We start from the raw sequence: 16530 nt of genomic DNA on the forward strand, positions 1-16530 counted from the left end.
TGTACTTGTTTTCATTTGGCTCATGTCCCATCTGTTGACATGGAGGGGGTGTGATTTATGACCTATACTGCAGCCAGTCACCAGGGGCAGATCAAGATGCTTCCCCTTTGGGGAGCTGTCATGTTGTCTGTCTTTATATGTCAATAATGTATAGCATACAGTTGTAAATTCTGCACATCTTCCTAAACTAATAATTGAAAATAATAAAAAATTATAAATCAAGTAATAATTAGAGATATAAAACAAATTACTGTCTAGACCAGTGATTAAATATTGATTAATTCAGTTTTAATTGGTTAAATGTTTAATGTTGAATAACTGATTAATGGCTGATCATTAACATCCCAAGTAAAGCACACATGGGAATTTATTGCTTCAGTTGAATACATTTACCATCAACAATGACTGGACATCCACATGAAAAGTACCTAATTTTCCCTTTAAGTACGCATATTCTTATTATGTACAAATATCATCACTTTATTTTTTTGTCTACTTTTTGTCTATCATTAAATTATCCTTCTGTTTATATTGTTTTAAGAAATGAAAAACAGTGTTCCCTGTATGTGCGGTATTGTTCTAAATAAAGTTTAAAGAAAAAAAATAAAAAGATGCCTTCCGCGCGTCCCCGCCGGTTTGCCTCTACAGCTGCCGTAGGAAAGGTAAAGTGACTGTCTCATACAAGCAAAGTTGCATATCCTGCTCTGACAAGGACCGATAAATCCCGCGTCATACCCAGAAAACCCGTGGCTGGATATTATCTCTTTAAAAAGCACGATTTTGGTCTTTTTTAGCCGCCGGAGGAAGGCAGCAGCAGCGGCAGCTACACCGTGTAGGAGGAGGAGGAGGAGCCAGCGGCGTGTTTCCGCTAACCAGGCCGAGAGAGGTAACCAGCACGGTAATCTAAGCCGCCGTACTGAGAAATACTGAATAGTGGAGGAACAGTTGTCAGCTACCGCGGGACACTGTTACACTACAAACTGTTTAATCACCGGGGACCTGCGGGCGTCCACATCTGGGGAGGAAGAAGAAGAAGAAGAAGTAGAAGGAGAAGGAGTGGCAGCTGGACTGTCAGCAATGGAAGCCGAGTTTCGGGAAATCGATGAAACCGGGAGATGGGGCGCCGTTTATCAGGTAGGACCTCTTGGCAAATCAAGGTGGAAGTGGACCGTTGGTGAAGCTGACACTTTTTTTTTTAGGCCAAATTACAGATAATGAACAGTCTGAATCATTTCTGTAGTTATTATCAGCCCTGTTCGTCCTTAGTTTTGTCCGTGTTCCGCCTGCTTGGACCAGTCCGATGATTGATGTGTCTGTCCGGGTCTCACAGCAGCAGCACATCCCAGCACCGACTGTCACACTGTGTCTGTACCACTTAAAGATGTAACAATATATCGAATATCGTGATATCAGAGCTAAAATTGTCTCCATACCAAACCGGACTGTGACGATATCTACTGTATTACATATTGCACCATTTTGTTTTACTATTTTTATTTATTTATTTTTTTAATAAAGGACTACTACTGACTGTTTTCTGTTTTGTAAGTGTGCATACATAATTCAAGCATTAATTTCCAAAGACAGTTCATGCCAAATTTCTGCAAATAAGGTAATGGCTGGTTTTCCAAATTATAATTTTTCCATATTTTTATCTTAGACTTTTTTTTTTTAATTTGTGGTGTTGTCTTACCTCCAGTTTCTTTATAGTTTCGTATAGTTATATCCCTAGTACAAATTGTAAATTTTGGTTTCTGTTGTCACTTTCAACTCATGCCAGGTTTTTGCAAATTAGGTCATGGCTGGCTACTTTTATGTTATTAAACAAGGAAAGCAGAGGCACTTTAAGTTAAAAGGAAGTCAGATTTTAAAAGAACAAAAAATTTGCTGTAAACAGATTTATTATTTACAGTAATGAAGGATGTTTTTTGAAGCCGTTATTTGCCTTGGTTTTTAAATATTTTGAGAAATATTGTATCATAGACCTTTCATTGTGGGAGTAATCTTGAGTTTTTAGTTTCATTACATCCCTAGGTCAAATTGTTAATCCTAGTTTCCATTGCCATTTCTTCTTGCGGGTGCTTTTGACAAAAACATATCAGTTCTCCATCACTTCATTTTAATGGATTGTCCATTACGGACGTAACAATACATTGAATATTGCAATGTCACAATAAAAAAATGACTCAGTACCATACCGACTGTGACAATAGCTGCTTTGATATTACATAATTAATTATTTTATTTTATGAAAGGGCCACTACAAACTGCTGCATTGTTTGGCTTTGCAGTTTTACATACACAATTCAAACATTCACTGTCAAAGACAATTCATGACAAATTTTAGCGCATGCTTAAGTCATGGCTAGCTATTTTTTCTTTTCTTTTAGTTGAGAAGGAAGGATAGAGGAAGCACTAAATTAAAGGGATAATTCGGGTTATTTGTTTTGGGATTGTATGAGGTACTTATTGATTGCCAGTGTATGACCTACAGTAAGTCTGCATGCCACCACTTAAGAAAAGCAAAGAGGAGCACCAGCACAGAAGCTGAGCAGTGAACTGCTGTGGACAGGGTCCACAACAAAACATATTTTAGACACTTAAAAGGTCACCACTTTAGCATTGCTTAACCCATTGACACAGCAGTAGACCAGCAACTTCCACGTTCTGCCATGTAAAATTGCTGATGTTGAATATGGAGTTTGGTTGGTTTGGAGAGAACAATATTTAGGCCTGGTTCAAAAATACATTATGGTACAAATCTTTAGTTTCATTTTCAGCTTCGTTTTACTGACTCAAAGCTATTTCAAGGAAAAATCTAAACCTATTTACCACAATGTGGTTGAACTTAAAGTTGTCTGTTTCAGTTCTTTAGTTTTATGTTTCAGCACCTCAGCATTTTTCCACTCCAAGCAGTTTTACTACATAAAAAATAAACCACTACTTGGAGATTCATGCCTAAGGTATCGAAATTTGGTATCACATGACAAAGTTTGTTTTATTCTCTCTAGTACTGAAACAATATGGCTGGTCCCATAAAACTACTGAAGTTTGGTACTCATTTGGCTTATATAACAGCAGTTTCCTGTCAGAAAAGACTCCACTGGTTGGGTGAAATGTTCTAAATCTAGCGTAACTGATGCAGATCTTTTTTTAAATGGCTGAAATACATTTTGCTGTTGACCCTGTGCACATCAGTTCTAGCTCATACAGCCCTGCATGAAATAATCTGAACTATCCCTTTACCAGGAAAAACAAATTTTATTTGAAGAAAAAAAAAAATGCTGTACAAATCAGATTTGTTATTTAATAAAGGAGATTTTTTTCAAGTCGTCATTAATATTCCAGCCTTCAGTCTGCTTGTTTTAATGGTTTGTTCAAAATTTCCATTAATTACAGCTCAGTGTGAATCAGCTGTTTTTTATTCAGATGTGTTCACCTCCCACACATTCACATGAATAAGACACTTTTAGGGAGTTGTCGCACAACATCTGCAGTAAGCGAACTTCACATATTTCTTTTCAACAGAATTTAAGATGGGAAGGAACAACTCCTTTCAAGATCCTTCATATGTGCTTATATTCTGGTTTAAAGCATAATTTAAAAGGCTGCAATATTGATATTGCGTCAGACTTTTGATGTGACATAAATGTAATGTTAACATAATACTATTTCTTTTTTTTTAATCTGTCACAGGAGATTCGTCAGCAGTCGTGTGAACTCCCCTGCAAGGTTGCCAAATTACCCGAAAACAAGAATCGGAATCGTTACAGAGATGTTAGCCCATGTAAGTTGCTGATTTTTGTAGCCTGTCTGGACAGAACAGTCTTTAAATATTTAAAGTTACTCAAACATCATGATTTTTTTAAGGGACAGTTCACATCAAAATCTCTAGTCTGTTTATAGATGTAGATTGTTTTGCCGTGAGTTTCTGAGTTTTGGAGATATCTGCCTTCTCTCAAAGATAATAAAACTAGACAGCACTTGGCTTTTGATTCTGAAAGGGACAAAAAAAAAAAAAAACATTTTAAAAACTCAGAAGCAATGCCTCTTTCCAGAAATGATGACCCTGTTACTCAACATCAGACGTCGTGTGCAGTTTCATGTAGGAACTACTTTGTTCTAGATGTGTATAAACCCCTACAGGCCAGAGGAAAAAAAAAAACGTTTTGATTTTGGGGTGAACTGTCCCTTTAAAGTAACAGCAGTGAGAAATTGAGTCCTCCACAGTTGAATGTTCTATAAATCCTAATCTAAATAAAACCTCAGGTACAAGCATTGTAATAGTTATATGAAATAGCACAATGTCATTATTACACAATAGGCAGAGTATTGCATCACTGTGGACAGAGTGAGGTTATAAAGGTTGCCACTTCATACTCATACTTGTGTCCTCTTTTCAAGAGCAGCAAACATGTTACTGCATATGTACTTAGGGTGTAGTACATGGTATACAGTACGGCTGCACAATTAATCCAAATATTATGAAAATCACAATATGGCCAAGTGCAATATCCAAACCCAAACCAAATTGCGATTCTTTTGAAGCAGGAAAAATGTATGAGAAAACAGAATTATTTTGAAGTACTGTAGTGCTGCACAGATACCCTGGTCTAAAAATCTTGTTGATCTCCACATCAGTGTTTTCCAAACTTTTTTTTTTTTTGCTGGGGACCTACTGTTTAAAAATTACAAACCATCACAACCCAAGCCTTATCAATAAATTTTGTCTGTGCATAAGTTAAGATTCCTTTACATTTTTACTGTCATTTCTCAATCATCATATATTGTCTTGATGCTTTATTGAAAACACAAACTTATACACATGTTAAAACTTTAGACATGACAAATAACCGAGATAACAGGAAGTCTCATTGTTTTTATTTCCTCTTGTCAGGAATTTTTTTTTAGCTGACTTCATAAATGAGACAAAATAAGTGCATTTAGGTGGAATTAAAAGGCTCTTGTTTCCCCCTCTCATCGGTAAATCAGTACACACATTTTAAATCTTAAATTTGCAGAATTTCCTCCATAGCCTTTTATTTATCTGGGGACCCTGAGAAAATGTCCTGTGACCCACCAGTGTTTGGGAACGGCTGCTCCAGATAAAAGACAGCATGTTTGTTTGATACAGACCTCAGCAAATGTAATAATATCATGACTTTAATAGCTTTTTTTTGTCAGTAAAAATGAAAAAAATATATATAATTCCCATTAATTGTATCTTATATTGCAGTTTCAGTCAAAATAATGAAATAAAGACTTTTTTACCATATCGTGCATATTGAACAAACTCTTTATTATAAGTTCACAAAATATTATGTCCTGACAAACACAAAACTTTATATAAACTAGAATATATTCTTAATAACACTAATATGCTAGAATTCAATACTGTAGATCAGTGGTTCTCAAACAGGGGTCTGGGAACCCACAGGGGTCCATAACACTCTGCAAGGGTGTGTGTGAAAAGCTTTCAGATTCGTTCATTTAAAGTAAAATATATAAAAGTATTTCATTCTCAAAAGGCTTTTTTACTCAACAAATGTTTGTATCTAAAATAGGCCCAGTTCATAGATTATGTCCTATCTAACAATCTGTAACACATCACCCACATGTCACCCATTAATGGTGGAAACCATCTGTCTTCACATGGGTATTGTGTGTTGACATGCTAGAAATATTGTTACATATCTAATATCTTTCTAATGAATTTCTCTTGTTGTGTTCTCTCACATGACCACATAGAAGTGTAAAAAAAATATTCCATGTCGAGTTACAGGTACATGAAGGTGTCCCCGGTATACTCTATATATCAAGCGGTCTTCGACTGAGGAAAATTTGAGACCCTCTGCTGTGGATAAGCAAATGTTCATACCTCCTGTTTACAGTGTAACCGGTATACCACTGCAGCCCTCGTGCATAGTAAAGTTGCAATGAAAGTCTGGGAAAAGAGAGACACGACAATTTGTCCCAACAACTTTAAAGGACCAGTGTGTTGGATTAACAGTCATCTAACTGTGAACTTGCAGATTGCAAAGACTTTGCTTCTGCCACCCCTTCCAAGATTGTAGGAGAACCGAGGGTGGTTGTGAAACTCATGCAAAATGTGAAATACCATCTCTAGAGCTGGTGTTTGGTTCGTCCGTTTAGGCTACTGCAGAAAACACGGTGGGAGAGGCCCCACGTCTCTCTCTAAATATAAACAGCTCATTCTATGGTAACGAAAATACTGAAGAACGATTAATACTTTCAGGTGATTCTACACTAATGAAAACGTAATTCTATTTTGCCCACATTTTGCCTGTAAATCCGACACACTGGAGCTTTAAAACAGTGTAAACAGTACGACTCAACGCATACAAAATCCTGTTAAAAAGTTAGAGTTGATCTACAGAAGCATCTAGTACATATTAGAGTAGCTTATAATGACATTTTCATTTTAATTTTATACATGTTGTATGTATTTTGAACCCCCTTTTATTTTCTCACCATGTACCATACATTGTATTATTTAAAGCACTTTGCAAACACCGTCTAAAAAGTGCAACATAGGATAAATTTCATTGTTGCAATAAATATTCCTTCTTTGATGTCACTGCATTTGACCACTGACATATCTTTTCAGGCAAGAATAACTATTTGACGTAGATGTTATTTCAGGGTTTTCTAATGAATTATTATTCAATAAAATGTTTTTTCCGTAACGTCACAATCCAACAGCTGAACTTTATGTGGTTTCCTTCTTTTCACACTGAATAAGCTATGCAAATTGTGCAAACCAGCTTGCAAATACTTACTGTATATGCCATCAAGCGTGTTTGTAACCCACTCCTAACAAGATGTGAAAATCAGTAACCTGAAACTTGTACATGCTGTTTACTGTTTAACTGAAATGTTCTCTCACTGAATAGCAAGAAGAGTAGTTGACATTATCCATCTCAGTCTTAACACCTGTGTTTTGATCAAAGACACACTTGTCACATGTTTGCAGCAGCTGCGCTGGTCTGAGAACTGCATTTATACTCCCTCGAGGGTTGTGACATATTATCAACATAAAGGCATATTTTCACGATTCTGTCTTTTCTTCCCCTCAGTTGACCACAGCAGAATATGTCTGCAGCTGGGCACGAATGACTACATTAATGCCAGCCTAATAACAGCAGAAGAGGCACAGAGGAAATATATTCTCACTCAGGTAAGCACAGAGAAGATTTAGGATGTGCCTTTGGGAGTGTTGCAGGACAGACGGTGATAATCCTCCTCTGCAAAAACAATATTTATAATTGTGTCATTAGGAAAGAAGTGGGCGGAGGTGGAGGCTATGACATACATGGGAAGACTCCACAATGAAGTCAGAGGTTTTTCCAAAAATAAATAAACATTAATATACATAGCCTGAGCTCACTGATAAATATGGGGTGGACAAAATAATAGAAACAATAGGCAGTGCAGTTGAACAGCACCACAAACTACATCCTCCATAATGATCGTAAAGTTAAATCAACATCCCTCTAAAAGCGTTTCAGCTAAAACATTAAGGCAGAATTTATCACGGGACTCTTGTATTAGACTGCATTAGTTTAAGGTAGGTGTCTCTAATAAACTGGCAACAGTGTGAGTAAACATTTAATAGAGTTTATAAAATATCATAATGTAGCTGTAAGCAGATATAAATATTTGTTAATGTGTTTGTTCAGGACTATAATTCCCCCTGTAGGAACCTATGGGTGCTCACACATTTAGATTCACACACAGCGCAGGTCTGACTGTATTTGTATTAGTTCATTTAAACACAAATCTACATTTTGTCCTTTTTTTCCAATTTTATTTTAAGTTGACTGTGTATATATATATATATATAGGCCTATATATTGCTAGCAAAATCACAGTTCTTCTGTTTATGTACATTTTTCTTTTGTCTTCTATTTCACACTCGGTTTTGAAATTTACCCCCAGATTTCATAATAGCTAAGTGATAATTTGCAAGCGTTGATTTCATTTACATAGGTAGCTTTGTAGTTACCACCCACTACATGAAAACGGTACTTGCTAAGTATCACATGAGTAAACATGAAATTTGTGGGTAATTTTTAAATATATTACTTGGTAATTACAACTATTTGCCATGAAATTATGGGACCTGGACATTGAAACATTACTGAATGTCCGTATAGCTTCATACACTTCGATTATAGTGTGTTATAAACCGTTTATTAAATGTTTTGTTTACTGTCTATAAATGCTAAATATCGGGCTTTAAATGAAGTTATGTATTTCCACCTTTACTAGAAAAAACACTGTGCTTTACTGTCTCATCTTTTGTTGATGTGCATTTGCAGCATCTCTTTAGGAGAATATTAAAACATAAATTAAAAAAAGGTTTTTGACACGAGAAATATGCAGACAAAGGTGAAAGTGCTTTGAAGTTGCCTGCAGTCTTCCTCTCAAGCTAATTTCTATGTAGCCTGAGAGGTTGAAATGCAGGGCGAGTAAAAAGTGCACACATCACTCGCTGCTCGTTGCTGCGAGTGACTCAGACGAGTGCATCAACGTTGTTATCAGCTGTTGTCATCTTTCATCTGGATTTTGGCAGTTGGACAGTAAGAGGACACTGCATGCTGAGAGATTTTAGTGATTAAATAAAAGAAGAGAAAGGACTTTGAACAAAATATACAGCTGAATTTGATAATCTGATGCGCATCAGGCTTTAATTTTAAGACAGAAGACTGAAGATTCAATATAGTCTCTTCTAAAGTGGTCTTTAGTTTTAAGATCAACAATATCAAATGCCTTGGCGAGATCTTTAAATAGATGCACTGTTCTTTTTTAGTAGTCTTAAGAATAAAAACCACTCTTCTAACACAGCCGTCATTCTTTTCCAGGGACCCCTTCCAAATACATGTGGCCACTTTTGGGAGATGGTGTGGGAGCAGAGGACCCGCGGTGTCGTGATGCTGAACCGAGTCATAGAGAAAGGATCTGTAAGCAGTGGTGTCTTTCTTTATTCATGTGTGACAGTCTCAGTATGTCTCGTTTGCTCCAGCAAACTCACTGCTTTTCCCTTTCTGCTGTGCTGTGTGCAACCTGTAGGTCAAATGTGCCCAATATTGGCCTCAGCGAGAGGAGAAAGATGCTATCTTCGAAGATACCAATTTCAAGCTTACCCTTGTCTCAGAAGACATCAAATCGTACTACACAGTCCGTCAGCTGGAGCTGGAAAACCTGTCTGTAAGTATTTTATCTCCAGAGCGTGTGTGTAAAAGCAGAGGTGGACCAAGTACATGACTACATTGCTTTAGTTGCAACATAGATTCTTGGCCAAATATTTCTCCAATAAAAGTGAAAGTTGTTCAGTCATTTTTTTACTTGAGTTAAAGTACTGAAGTGCTTGCTTTTAAAGTACATTAATAATTTAGCCTTAATTTAATATTGATGTCTTTATATGACCTACATAAATTAATAAGACCATCAGTGAGAAGATCGGCTATTTCTGTATAATTTTTCTTAATGGCTTAATGGGTTGGAATCTTCTTGAAATGAGATTAAATAATCCCATGTTAACATTTTCCCAGCCAGAGTCACACTGAGCAGGACGTTTGACAATCACAAAGAAGCAGGAGGAGATTTTTATTCAGATAATTTTATTTTTGACATCATATTTTGTGGTTATTGTGGTGGAAACAATACTGCTTTTGTCCACAGGGGGGCTTGTAGGAGCTTTAAAGTACTTGCTTTTTCAAACTTTCATTATTTTTTGACCAAACCACAGCAGACAGACCAGGGGACAACATACATGGTCATTATAGATAATAGATAATGTGACCTGCCTAACATCATGTAAAATAAAAATGAAATGGATCTGGTTAATATTGTGGTAACAGCCTTTATGTCCACGATTGTCCTTTGAGATCCTAGAAGTCTTTGTTATCGATGACTTTGATTTGTCTCCCATTCATATATAACTAAAGAAATCTGTTCTGTTGGTACAGAAGAAAGTAAGATAAAATTCCCCAAACAGACTATATATATATATATATATAAAGAAATCACTTCAGATTCAAATAGGACCTGCATTTTTAATATTTTTCAAGTCAATTGCTCCATAGCATAAATCTCCTGAATTATTTCTATCCACTCAGTGATAGTAAGAGACTCTTTACTCAGCCTGAAGTACTTGGTTTTAAAAATATTTCAAATGTACATTTTCTTAACTAATATTTTAGCCTGGGGCCAATTTAATACTGGGCTTTGGTACTCATCCCTAATAATTGTATTGTGTTTATTTGACAAGATTTAAGCATATTTTTGAAAGCACTATATTCTGTGTAGTTAGTAGTATTTTTGTTAGCTACAGGAACCACAAGAAACGTGTCAACAGTAAATCCACAGAACCTCGTCCTGATATGACAACTTGGCCGGTAAATCTATGTAAAAAACAAACAAACAAACAAACAAAAAATCTTAAAAATTAATTTAACTAACCATAGCATAAAAAATGCAACTACAACAAGCACAGACAACTTTGTTTAAAATGATTAGTAAGAATGAAATAGGTTTACATGCCTTGAGATGCTTTCTCATGTGAATTTTTGTGCATAGTGATGAATCAATGAATCAATCAAACTTTATTTATATTGCACTTTTCCTACAAACAGAATGCAACACAAAGTGCATCACGCAATAAAACAATATCCTTCCCCATCACCCACACACTCACAGCAATGACTTTGTACTTGACAAACTTCTAAAATAAGAACGGCACTTATTAAAAACAGGAACTGAAGAAAGTACGGTAAACAGAGCAAACATTTAAAAATGATATGAATCTTTACTCATTTCATCTCAAACATGGAGTTCAGAAATGGTCATGGGTGCTCTGTTGTAAATGGTACAGTGCCTGAAATGATACTTCTGCAAAAGAGAAGCACAGAATGATGGTTGAATATATTAAAGAACGTCTTTTTTCATTTCTAAAGAAAGCCTGAACCTGACTGCTTGAGTCATATAGAGAGAGTGCAGCTGTAATGTTAACTTGGCACGTTTGGTAAAGCGTCTCTAATGTCCACACCAGAGGGTAACTGTTTTAATCGACAGCTCAGGTGTGTGGCACTGAAACGAGGCACTGTAATCTGCATTGTAATTCTTTCCTGTAGGTGCCACTCGCATAGGGACTGGTGCTGTACTGCCGACACATTTCATTACCCAACCTCATCATGTTAAACGTAGCGTAGGAGTAGTTTACATGTAGCGCAGCATAGGAGTGTGATGATCACAGTGTACGGCTTATTGCATTATAGAAAAGAAAAGAAAATCTGCTGACTTCAAAGATATGCTTTAAAGTAACGAGTAACGTGAACCTTCATAGAAATCTAGTGGAGTCAATAATACAATGTTTGGCTTTCAAATGCAGTGGAGTAAAAGTCACAAGTTCCAAAACCAAACCAAATTAAATCTACTACTGTTTACATTTTCCCAGCTAAAGTTAGAGTGAGAAGAATGTTAAAAAGAAGCTATTTTTATTTGGATAATTTTGCTTTTGTTGTTATATTTTGTGGTTTCTACTGTAGAAACCATTTTTGTCCACAGGGACCTCCAAAATGAACACAACATGAAAGCTCCTTGTAGTAATTTTAAGTACAGCACTCAAGTAAATGTATTTTATTACTGTCCACCCCTGTGTAAAGGCAGACATGGTTTTCAGTTTAGGGATGCAGCATTTTAATTCTGAGTCCTCTTCTTTTTGTTTTTCAGACTCAAGAGACTCGTGAGATTTTACATTTTCACTACACTACCTGGCCTGACTTTGGGGTACCAGAGTCTCCTGCGTCCTTCCTTAACTTCCTGTTCAAAGTGCGAGAGTCGGGTTGTCTGAATTCGGACCAGGGGCCAGTGGTGGTGCACTGCAGCGCTGGCATCGGACGCTCTGGGACATTTTGTCTTGTGGACACCTGCCTCTTACTGGTTTGTACAGAGCTCTGGCTGTTACTGAGAAATCATGCCGTTTCCAGACTTGACATTGTACAGGAAGTTATCTGACACTGCTGTACAACTCAGCAGCTCTTTTACAGTTTTATTTAGAAGCTAAAATTAATTATTATTAATATATTAATTTTATTAATATATCTATATTATTATTTATCGAGCCCTTAAAGCTCAAGACTTTTATTTACTGTTATATTTAGATGTCCATGCGTAAAGACCCGTCTTCAGTGCGGATTCGTGATGTGCTACTGGAGATGCGGCGCTATCGGATGGGCCTGATTCAGACAGCAGATCAGCTTCGTTTCTCCTACCTCGCTGTCATTGAAGGTGCCAAATACATCAAGGGAGATACGTCTCTGCAGGCAAGTCCTTCCTCTCTATTCTGCTCTTTGTCCTTAAGGCACAAGTGTGTCTTCTTCTGTAAGGGGAAAAAAACGCATGTTAGAGAAGTATTTTGCAAATACTCAAAAAGATTTTGTTTTTTCCTCAAGGAGTCATGGAAGGAGCTCTCAAACGAGGAAGACGATCCTCCGGAGTTCACCCCCCCTCCTCCTCTTCCTCCTCCCAGAGACCCACACAACTGCAAAGTTGAGCCATCCTTCTTTCCCGAAAATGATGAGATCATCCAGCAGATGCTGACCCACAGTCTGGGGTAATAATCCAAATAATGTTTTTGAAAGATTTTGACTCTGATTATCTCTCATACTGTCATTTGGCCGTGCCGACACGCCGCTTGGTTCATTGAATCGAGGCAGCAGGTATGACGTTGCATTTCTGTCAGCAGATAATCAAGCAGCAGTTTCATCACAGCTTTTAAGTGTTTGCAGAAACACAACAGAACCTTTTGTTTGGATTCGACCGCTACAAGCCATGTGAAAAGTGTGTTTATTTTGTCTTTTGGTACATGGTGTTTTGTTTATCTGCTACACAGAGCTGTTGACATTAGAAGTCGGTGTAATCAATGTGCCAAAGTAAAAAAAAAAAAAATGGAGTGGAAACCACGCCCAAACAGTTTAAGTGACACACTGCTAGTAACGTTATAGAGTTCAGCCATAAACTCTCATCTAGTTTCAAACTAGCAATTAGCTAAATCAGGTTGCACCATTTTAACTTGGATAGTAAAGATTTTAGTCATGTGTAGATCGGTTGCTAGGATACATCTGTATTGGATTGTATCCAATCAGAAGTAATCAATGTAAACAGAAAGTGACTGTAGGCTAACAAGCTGTAACATCTCAACTGTTGTGTCCATCTAATAAAAACCAAATTGCCCTTTGGGGAGATTAAAGATCTACTCTGAGGGCTCAGCAGTGAGGATTGCCAGCTTGCCTGGGGAAAGTAAAATGCCATGTCGAACTAGTAAATCTAGCTACTCACTTGCCTGACTGTGCAAGTAATAAAAAACATAAACTATGTGATTTTTTGATTAATCATTCAAGTAATTCAAGCTTCTCAAATATGGAGATTTCCTGCTTTTCTTTGTTTTATATCTTTTAATTGAATATCTTTGGGTTTTGGACTGACCTTTAAGGACACGAGCTTGAACACTGAAAAACTGTGATGGACATTATTCATCATTTTCTTAACATTAGGTCTTTGTTGTAACTTTTTAAATGCTGATAAAGAAAACAGTTGGTCAAATTGACTCCAAGCAAGTATTTCTGACTCACTGAAGTGAAAAACAATATTAACATTAAACCCTGACTCCACTCTTTCCTCATTCAGATCCTCACAAGAGACGGAGCTGCGACAGAGGAGCGTTGCTGCCCCCCAGCCTCCTCCTGATGGTGCCAATCAGCTCGATGGCTACACAGGAACCCAAGACCATACCTCCAGAGCTCCAACCAAATCCCAGCAGCAGCAGCAGCAGCAGGAGACGGAGGAGCAGGAGCTGCCCGAGGCAGCGGAGCAGCCAAAGGAAAGCTCTCCTGTGCCGGGGACCTGGTCCCCTCTACTTGCCAACGTGTGCCTGTGCACGGCGCTGGCTCTCAGTGCTTATGTCTGTTATCGAGCCTATTTCCACTGATGTCTGTCCTTCCTCCTCCTCTTTGTTCCTCCCTGTCTCTCCACTGATGTTGCAAAGTGGACTCGGCCGGCCAATCAGCCTGCTTTGACTCTGGGTTTACTCTGCGAGTGAGCGGATTATTTGGACTTCAGCAGATTCAGGTTCACTCATTTATTTTACAAATGCAGTGTGAGGGGTTGGCTGCCAATCCTTATTACCCACCCAAATGTTCTTTCAATATGTCATCTTGGATGCTCAGGGCCTCAGTTTTTCAGGTGTCACATCCCAAATACGTGTGCCGACTTAAACGCAGACTCAACAGACGAGGCGCGGTCTGTAGAGGAGAAGGGTTTGTTTTAGCACCCCTGTTCTGTGAACCAGGATGAATGGCCTGTCAGCCCATTTTACATGTGTCTCCTCTCTTATTTACCAAATGTGTGTGCGTTCTTCCATTTCATCCTTTACTAAAGAGTCCGTTGGGATTTCACTTTTTTTTTTCCCCACCTCATCGATCTTCTGCTTACACAAAGAGCCAGATGTTTTGACCAGCCTGTCTGAAAATATGCCAGTAAGGGAGACACTTTATAAAGTCTTTTGTTCTTTTGTTATCAGTCAATATTAAACCCAACAGTAAGGTGAAATATGTGAAAGTAAGAGGGAAGCAGCACTGTGCCCACTAGATAAGAGATGCATGCTGGGGCGGGCATTGAATTGTTATCTGTCCTCACCGGTGGCCTGTGTATGGCTGCAGGAGGCATGCTAGTCGAGTGCATACAGGTTGTGCGCGTGTGTTTCCGTGTGTTTGTGTATGTACAATTGCGCGAGTGGTAGTTAGTGGAGCTTTCTACTGATGCTTGAGTTAAATCGACTCCGTGAGAAATATTAATATAACATTTACAGTGAGTCAAATGTGAGATGTAGACTGGGTTGCCTCCTGGTCACTGATTCCCTCTGCAGTTTCGCTCCCTGGTGGCTCAAGAGTGACATAGATTTTTTTTTTTTTTTTTTTTTTTTTTTAACAAAATGGTGCAGAGATGCGGTGGCATGTCTCATTCTCCATTCACCTGGCATTCTCAAATTGAAATTTAAAAAATGTTGATATTTTATAAGGTTATAATACCTGGATTTTGCTTAGTTACTGTTTGGGAGAACTTTTTCACAGTGGATAAAATACGTGGAGGCTTTTAATGCCTAGAGAATGTGCAACATAACCTGAATGCCACTGATACATGTTGTAAAATGATGAGCCTGTTTATGTCTGGCATTAACATACGTTTTGGGTGATCCACAAGTGGACTGATCAGTCCAAGTATGTCAGTTCAGACACTCTATAGACAAATGAACACCTAGCTACATCATTTCTTTTTGCAAAGACTAAACAATTTAATGCATAGCATTTGCCAAATTTACAAGAATACACAAATAATTAAGAATTTGTCACAGACTGTGTTTCACAAAGTTGATAAGGTTTATTCTAACACAACAACTCACAAAATTGGGAGATTATGTAAGGAAGTCTGGAGACTTTTTCCATGGACAACAAGAAGTATCCTGTGTCCGTTACTGTTTACTCTATTTGTAAAATTGAACATGTTTACCATCACTGAAGTGTTGCCTTCTTTCATAAATTTAGTGTAAATGGTGAAATCAGGACCCAAGTGCAGCTATTTATGGACACTTCTTTTTTTTTTTTTTTTTTTTTTTACATTTTAATATGCATTCATCATTGTTGTAGGCCTGGATAGATTCTTATATTCTCCACTTGGTGTAGTCTTTATAGCGAATACATTTTTAGAAAAATATTTAATCAACTGAAATGTGTCTATGTCCACAACTCGGCACTATTTCCTCTAAATTTAGCTGACGCCAGTTTTGAGTCTGTTTTGGCTACCTCTGGATTTCAAATCCAAAAAAAGAAAAGTGGAGGGAAATATAGAATTTAGTTAATTGTTAATTTTAGTTGCAGCTCCAGATGGATAGGTTTTTGATAGTAAATGCTGCATAACCCTGACCTACTGCTAAAAATATTGCCAGGTAATATGCACTGCCTGAGTGTGTATCGTACTTAATGCTGAATTTAACCGAAGGGAATAATGATTAAAAATTTGCTGTAGACATTATGCAAAGTTTATCCTCACTCTCCTCAACTCTCAAAAATTCCAAGATTTTTTTTTTAAGGGAGCCTGGGAATGTTGCGGGTTTTGTGTTTACAAACACTTCCTGTTTATCTTGGCACGTTGCAGCTTGAACATGTCATTGGCATTACAGTAAACCAAATGATGTCCTTACGGGATGTTAGTTGAGTAGGCGGTCCTTCAGTGTGGGCCAGGACACCTTAGCCTACACACTATGGAAAGAATAGGATCATATGTGGCCCAGACCACCTTGGATCTGATCTAAATGCGCCCACAATACTTTTTTTTTTGGTACATTCACACCTGTACTTAGATCTGTCCACTTGTGATCAGATCACCCAGGACACGTGTTAATACCAGGTGTAAACTGGCTCCGTGTGTGTTTAGTGGAGTCACGCACAAGAA

General features: G+C 37.6%; 1 protein-coding gene and 1 long non-coding RNA gene across 2 annotated transcripts in view; one reads left to right on the plus strand and one right to left on the minus strand.

The window, feature by feature from the left end:
- The first annotated feature begins 591 nt into the window (after positions 1–591).
- On the plus strand, positions 592–14477 carry ptpn1 (protein tyrosine phosphatase non-receptor type 1). The gene is made up of 9 exons (XM_084720451.1): positions 592–1134; positions 3697–3787; positions 7098–7198; positions 8886–8984; positions 9094–9231; positions 11755–11964; positions 12186–12347; positions 12477–12637; positions 13711–14477. Exons 1-9 carry the CDS (start codon positions 1078–1080, stop codon positions 14009–14011), a joined length of 1320 nt encoding a protein of 439 aa, XP_084576577.1. The 5' UTR covers positions 592–1077; the 3' UTR covers positions 14012–14477.
- The window catches only part of LOC146324833 (uncharacterized), a 30483-nt gene continuing 26234 nt past the window's right edge, over positions 12282–16530 (minus strand). The window contains exon 3 of the long non-coding RNA XR_014770689.1: positions 12282–12403. This is a non-coding gene — a long non-coding RNA (uncharacterized LOC146324833). The remainder of the gene's footprint in view (positions 12404–16530) is intronic.

The sequence above is a fragment of the Lutjanus erythropterus genome, chromosome 6 (assembly GCF_056507025.1).
Source record: "Lutjanus erythropterus isolate fLutEry1 chromosome 6, fLutEry1.hap2, whole genome shotgun sequence".
NCBI classification, from domain to species: Eukaryota; Metazoa; Chordata; class Actinopteri; order Lutjaniformes; family Lutjanidae; genus Lutjanus; species Lutjanus erythropterus.